At 34.2% G+C, this 7,966-nt stretch overlaps 1 protein-coding gene across 4 annotated transcripts in view; it reads left to right on the plus strand.

Moving 5' to 3' along the window:
* LOC120311433 (SPHK1 interactor, AKAP domain containing) overlaps nt 1-7,966 on the plus strand; it is a 72,911-nt gene that overhangs the window by 61,404 nt on the left and 3,541 nt on the right. For all 4 annotated transcript variants that reach the window (XM_039350907.1, XM_039350908.1, XM_039350911.1 and 1 more), the window contains 3 exons: nt 268-354; nt 5,169-5,218; nt 5,306-5,490. In XM_039350907.1, coding sequence (XP_039206841.1) covers nt 268-354; nt 5,169-5,218; nt 5,306-5,490 — 322 coding nt within the window. The remainder of the gene's footprint in view (nt 1-267; nt 355-5,168; nt 5,219-5,305; nt 5,491-7,966) is intronic.

Below are 7,966 nucleotides of genomic sequence, written 5' to 3' on the forward strand. Positions count from 1 at the left end.
CATTAGAAAGGTTGAGAACCTCTGTACTACAGATTTAGTTCTTTCTTTAGTAGTAAATATCACTAGCTATATACCACTGTAACAGTTCACTTGCTTTCTCCACTTATTTTTTGTTCTGTTAATAATGGTTTGCTAAGCAAACAAGACCTGCATGTTCATTCTGACAAATAGAAAAGTAGCAGTTCTGCCAGTCACTTTGGCTTAACGTTGTGTTTAAGTGCATATTGGAGCAGACTAGTATTAATATTAACATTTTTGCATTGTCAGCAATGGCAACAGCAGTACTTCTAGCAGTCTTGGCATTATGGATCTGGAAATTTATCAGGAAAACATACCATCTTCTCCTGCATTTAAGTAAGTAGTTTTTTGGGAGTGGGGGGGGTCGTCCTACAGAAACACCATTTCATTTCAACCAAAATTCTTTCACAGTGTGTACAATGTGACAAACTTTTCCAAAGTTTCATAGTTTATCTTGATGCTTTCCAGTTGCTGTTTCTTGCAAGTGACAATGTAACCTTATAGTTGCTTATTACAAGTTTTATAATTACTGTTTAATAAAAATATCCAGCTCTTTCACATATTACAATGCATTACAAAATGCAAATTAACTTTTCTGCCCTATATATTAAATACATTTGCACAGTGCTTTTTTTCTTAAAAAAAAAAAGGTGCCGGAACTCACACATCATACAACCTGCCTTGCCTACCCTATAAGGTTCCATCCAAAAAAGCCCTGCATTTGCATATACAATTTCATGTCTACAGTCCATGTATGTTTCCCCTCCCAAGCATTATCATAGTATTTAAGGGTACATAACTACTTTTGTTTTTGCTGCAGCTGTCTATAGTAATTAATATAAATGCTTTTATCTAGCAACACATTTTTGTTTTGAAGAGTGATACCAGTTCAGCCCCAAATCCTGCACTAGGCAGATGGCAAACAAGCAGGAAGCATTAGCACTTTCCCACTAGTTTTATTAGCTTAAACTTAAATCAGTTCACAAACAATATTAGAAATGAGATGTAAATTAAATAGCAAAAGATATGCAGAGAAAAAATATCACACATGAAACTCTTATCGTAGCTGAGGTTTAAGTAATTTTAAAAAGAGCATGTCACTGTAGTCCTAGAGCCAAACGGATCTAAAAAATCCAAACCAGAGGCTATAAGTTGAAGTTCCATTTGCAAGGGAAAAGTCAAAAGAAATCAGGAAAAGAACCAGAGGAGTTCTTTTTTTTTCTTTTTTTTATTATTTTTTTCCCATCAACATATGTTAATTTTTCCAATCAAACAAGTTGTCTGGTCTTTGCTAAGCTAATACATGTTCACTTCCTAATCCTTCACTCTTTTCTCTAACCAAGAATAGAATAAATTCCAAATTTTATAATAGTCCGCATCTTCTTTATCTTTCAGCGCCATAGTCCATCTCTGCACATTCCAATATTTTCGTGATTATTTCTTCTTCTGATGGCAATCCTTCATTCTTCCAGTACTGTGCAAAAATTATTCTTGCTGCTGTGGTAATATGTAGAATTAAATATAATTTCTGCTCATTAATCTTTTCAAACATAATGCCTCGTAAAAAAAGTTAAGGTTTAAAATCCACTTGTTCACCCAATATTTTTTCTAACCACATATGTATGCTTTTCCAATAGGCCTTTGCCTTCCCTCATGTCCACCAAATATGGTAATACGTGCCTATATTATGTTTACATTTCCAACATCTATCTGGCATATTTTTAAACATTTTTGCTAATCTTGCTGGTGGAAGGTGCCATCTATAAAACATTTTATACAAATTTTCTTTGTATGAAGTTGACATTGTTAATTTATAGTTTCTCTCCCATAACATTTGCCATTTTTCTAATTCTATATCATAACCAAATTTTTTTGCCCATCTTATCATTGTTTCTTTCACTTGTTCACTTTCCATATCTAAAATTAACAAAAAATATACATTTTCTTAATTAATTTCTCATCCGAGGTTAACAAAATCTTATCAAACACATTTTGATCCTTGTAAAGTCCATACATTTTTACATCTTTTTTATATCTACTTTGTATCTGCAAATGTGCCCACCAGGACAAATTTATTTCTAAGTTTTCCAATTCTTGTTTAGATTTTAATTTAATATCTAAAATATCTTTATATGTCCATACTTTTTTAAAGTCTACCAGATTCAGATGTATAAATGCCTCCATCATTGATAACCACCCTGGAATTTTTGAATATATTTTAGTTTTAATTTTTTCCCATACTGTTAATAAGGCATTTCTTATAAAATGATTTTGAAAGTACTTATGAACTCTGTTTTTCCCATACCATAAAAAAGCATGCCACCCCAATTGTAAATCATGTCCCTCTAAATCAGTGGTTCTCAACCTGTGGGTCGGGACCCCATTTGGGGTCGAATGACCATTTCACGGGGGTCGCCAAACCATGCTGTCCGCCATTTTTTTCCCTTTTCCCTAGCTGTCCTACTCCCTCTTATTGGTGGCCACACCTACTTGGGGGTCACCACAACATGGGGAACTGTATTATGGGGTCACGGCATTAGAACGGTTGAGAATCACTGCTCTAAATACAATAACCTTTTATTTCTGAGTGTTATCCACTCTTTCACCCATGTTAACACAGATGCTTGATAATACAATGTCCATTCCGGCAACCCAAAACCTCCATTTTCCTTAGCATCTTGTAATGTTTTCATCTTAATTCTAGCTTTTTTCCCCCTGCCAAATAAAGTTCAAAACCAATGAATTTAAGTTTTGAAAGAATTTTCTCTCAAGCTTTATCGGGATCGTTTGAAATAAAAATAAAATCTTCGGCAACACATTCATTTTTACTGTAGCAATTCTTCCTAATATTGACAATTTGAGATTTTTCCATCTTTCCAAATCTAGCTTTAATAATTTTATATAATTGTCTTCTTTTATTGTCGAACATTTAGCCAAAAGATGAATACCTAAATATTTAACTTTTTTCACTATTTGTACCTCTGTTTATCTAGTATTTGCCTTTTTTGTTTATCTGTGAGGTTCTTTACTATTACTTTAGTTTTATCTTTATTTATTTTTAGTCCTGCCACTTTTCCATATTCTTCTATCTTTTCCCATAGTTTAGGAATCATCTGTAAAGGTTCTTCCAAAATAAACACTAAATCATCGGCAAATGCTTGTAGCTTATATGTTTCATCTTTTATTTTCAATCCTTTAATTTCTGTATCTTGTCTTATCCTTCTATTTAATACTTCCAGAGTAAAGATAAATAATAATGGAGATAGTGGACACCCTTGTCTTGTGCCTTGCCTTCCAGAGGAGTTCTTTCTAACAAAACAAGAAGTTTTGAATCATGCTGTGTAACAGCCAGAGTTTCAGGTTTTGCCTAATGGTTAATTAACCCTGCAAAAGGCTTCTTCTTGAAGAGTCATGCATATTCCATTACTCTCCTTTCTTTACCTGATTTTGACTGCTTGCTATCTGAATCAGCAATCACCTGTGCTGAGTGAGTCAGGTAGCTGACTACCTGTTGTCTTCCAAAGAGTAGGCTGAAAGTCTGCTGTGCCTCCTATTCAGTTTTATAATCATGAATTCATAACCACCTCTATGAATTATTTTGTGGATGAAAAGGTGGATGTAAGCTTATCTAATTTGTAGACACAAAACTGAATGAATAGTGGAGCTTAAATTTGGAGAAATTTAAATTAACTTTAACTTACTAGAAAAAAATAGCTGAAAATAACAATGAAATTTAGCAGAGAGAATTGCAAGTTCCTCATTTAGGAAAATCAGATGCCTTGGAATAGGGTGGTGGATATCTGACTTGACAAACTCAGCACAGGTATGAAACTTGACTGCAAATTGATGATAAATTGGACTGTGGTCTGGTTGGGGGAAAAAAGCAACCATCACTTTGTTCATTGCATTAACAAAAGTATGATTTCCAAATATTGGGAAGTAATTCTACTTTATATTGCTTTGGTCAAGTTTGTCCATTCTGAAGACAGCTACTAACCCTTCTCTGCATTTAAATCTGTATGAATATTAATGTAATGCATTGCACTCATCTTACTGAGAATATCTCTTAGCAACAAATTAAGCTTGTTCAGAACAGATTCAATTAATTTAAGATGAAGAGAAGCTGTTAATTTCAAAATGAAAAGATAATTAACATGGTGCACACATTTTTAACACATTTTCTTGTTTGGGTTCATTTCTATTACATTAGTCTAAAAATATTAAAGCTCTGAACAGGTATGTAAAATATGCTTATGTAATCTATACCTGGAAAACTGAACTATTTATCAAAGAATGCCTACCACAATGACTATTAAATTCTTTTGCCTAATTACCCTTTTCCTGGTCATTCAATAAGTTATTATCCTCACAGAAATAAAAAAATAAAATAAAAATAGACTCTGTTGTTTTATAAAAGGGTTCTTCCAGTGTCTCAATCCTGGAAACTCTTCATTCTAATAACCATATCCTATATATATTTAGTGTGCATTTCTAAAGGACAGACATGTTCATTCAATTTCATTCAATGGAATTAAAACCCAAACCTGCAAATGAATGAAGACAAATCAGAAACACTCTATACATCTTTCTGAATGCAAAAATGGGACATTTATATTTTATTTTTTGTATCGTTAATAAAGTTTAATGTAATGAACTTTTTTGAGTAGTGTGCCTTACCAATCAGCATTCAGATCCATAATACCCATTTCTTACATAAAGGCATGGAAAGGAATTCATCACTGAGGTTCAAAAACCGGGCACGCATGCAAACATCTGCCTTGACCGTCTGCTATCCCCCTGGTGCTGACTCATGAATTTGAGGCTACATTGAGTTTTGCTCTAGATTTGCTGGGCATTTCTTTAAATATTTAAAATACCTACCTAAGATTAATCTGAATCAGCATGCCTCTATTTGGTAGAAAAAAAAGTAACTGAAGGGAGTCTAGATATGCCTCCCTTGGCAAGGGATTATGAAGACTAGGTGCAAAACACAAAAAAGCATCTCTCATTCCTATCACTGCTCTACCAATAGGCTTCTGTTAGCGTAGTTCAAGAAAAGTAATGGCTTTTCTTGAAATTCATGAAAGAATGAATGTGTAGTATTTGAGCCAAAGTTCCTTGTAAACATTTTTGTTTATTTGTTTCTTGAGTGATTTAACAGAAGGTGTTTTCCGTGAGAAACTACCAGAAAAGACAGAGGGTAAGTCATACATTATAAAATAAGGCAGGGGAATTTACTTCATAAGCATCTGTCTCATGAAATAAAAATCATACTTTCACTCTTTAGAATGCACATCTGGGTTGACTGTTGAAACTACTAATAAACAAAAAGATCTCTTGGTGATAAACATGGACCTGGAACCAGAATATCCTGATGCAGAATTGCGTGCTACACTTCAATGGATTGCTGCATCTGAGCTTGGGATACCCATAATCTATTTTAAGAAATCTCAGGAACAGAGAATTGAAAAGGTATTTGTGAATGGTTGGATAGATTCCATTGTTTAATATACCACCACCCCTTTCTATGGTAGCCAACACAATATACAAGCAAGAAAATATATAAAATAAAATACACAAGTATACATCTAGCTAATAATGTACCCAAAAAGATATCCTGTGTACCATTCAGTGGAACAGCTTGGTCTTTAACAATCTGAGAAAGGCAAGGGGGACTAAGAGCAATCTGTGTCTGAGAAATTCAGCATGTTCAGCATGAGGGCAATTACAAAGAGGGTGTATTGTTCAGTTCCTATTCCATAGGCTTCATATCAGGTGACAACTCTCATTAATCCTTTCCAGAAGTATACATGGGACAAACAAGACCTTGACAGGAGTCATAACTCTATAAATATCTAGGAGCTAAGTCATGATGGGTTTTAAGCATGAAAACTAGCACTTTGAAGTGAACCCAAATACTGTAAGATATGATTTACAGTATTTGGAGACAAATGACATTTTTTCAGATAGAAAATGTTGCAATAATGTTTTAAGGACTCTTGCCTTCTTACAGTTTTGCATTACAAAAAAGATTGGCTTTTGCCATTGATATACAGTACTGTAAAGTTGTTGTATCTATGTCCTATCATTTCTGTAAGCCAGGGGTCCCCACCCCTGGCCCATTACTGGGCCATGGCCTATTTGCAACCAGCCCGTGTAAGCGGCGGGCCAATACACACATGTGCAGCTCAACTCATGTGAGCGGGCTGCTGGCACGCACATGCACGCACAGCTCATCTTGCAGTTCATCTGCATGTGCATGCACACTGGCTTACCGCTTGCACGAATCAAGCTGCATGCATCCATGTGCACCGGCCTGCCACTTGCACGGACCGGTTCCCCTCTTCTTTCCCCAGCTGGGTCACCAAGCTGCTTGAGGTAATATATATACAAAATATCTTTTTTGTCTTCACACCACTCTAAGTAAGGTCAAGAAGTTATGACATATTAATGCTATACCATGTGTTCAAAGATAACTGGGGATTTAAAGCCAAACATCTTGTAACTAATCCTGTGCATTACCCTTCATTGATTCATATTGTGAAATGTGTCTGATTCATGTCCACACAAGACAGCAGTCCAGAAATTGACAATGTTACAATTTACATACTACTCAGTATTGCTTAAAAGTTATTTCCATCACCATTACTATAAAAAATCTGTTCATTCACAAGTGTAAGCTACAATCATGTCTGTAAACTAGATTTACAGCAATGAGTCAAGCAGGTAAATGTAAAGTGATAGCTTACATAAAATCAATGTTATACGTTTTACATATATCCTGCTCCCTCTTACTTAATGCCCTTTGGTAGCTTGGAACAACTCACTTCAGCATCAGCAGCATTATCTTTGTAAGGCATTGTAGAAGCTGTGGTCCAAACCCATGGTGTAAATAGTTTCTTGTACAATACACACCAGTGGGTATTGCATAAATAGTGGAAGTATATTATTGCTATAATAATTTAGTTGCAAAAATGATAGGAATCTGCTGAATCTTAAATAATCAAGTGGCTCTTCAGTATAGCTGACCTACTGTTAGATATTTAGGGGGAAATATTTTGGAAACTTAAAATATTACTTAAGTTGCAGATTCACTAACAACTGCCCAAATTCTGTCATAGAAATAGCTGACAGCTTTGTTAATAGCTGAGTCAATTACTAAAACCTATGTGAGAAAGATTAAATCAAGTCTGCAATCTAGTTTTTGAAAATCTACTTGCTAGTTTAACATCTTTAAAAGGTGTGTTTAAAGTTAGAATATCACACACTGATAGCAAATAGTTCAGAAAAGCGATGATAAAATTAGATATTGATTGCAAAATGAAAGAAGATGAAAGAAATCTTTCTAAGCTCAAAGAAAAGTAGTATATGATGATGCAGTGTAATAGCAATGTGGCTAGTAGATTTTGCCCCACTGTCTGAAGTGTAAAGAAAACAAATGTCAGAATGCATATTGATGCATATTAGAATAAAACATACTTCTCTAGGATTTTGTGCTGCTCTATGATTGAAATAGAGATCCAGTATTGGATGTTTTAATTTCCACTGACAAAGATATTTGAGCTATTTTAGAAACCTACAACCCAGTTGATACCTTTTTATCAGAGTCAGCTCTAAGGAAAATAGCACATAGTTTTTATTTTTACTATTTGCTTTTAAATAGTGTCCTCATTTCTACCAAGGATCTCTTAATTCTTTAGTAAATGTATGTGGATTATTTGATTTGTTATTAATCATTAGCTGACTGATCAGTAGCAAAATATGAATCAACAGAGTGGATGTAAATGGTGATTATCAATCAATGACCATCAATTTAGGCCAGTTCAAAAATGCACAACATTTGTCACAGCTGTTTTCACTAATTAAACTGTGAATGAACATGTACTAGTTTAGATCTCTTAGCTTAAAAGAAAAAAACAAAACCTTGTCTAATTTTTTTTCCTTCCAG

The sequence above is a fragment of the Crotalus tigris genome, unplaced genomic scaffold (assembly GCF_016545835.1).
Source record: "Crotalus tigris isolate CLP2741 ecotype Arizona unplaced genomic scaffold, ASM1654583v1 scf7180000018364.571795, whole genome shotgun sequence".
Classification (NCBI taxonomy): Eukaryota; Metazoa; Chordata; class Lepidosauria; order Squamata; family Viperidae; genus Crotalus; species Crotalus tigris.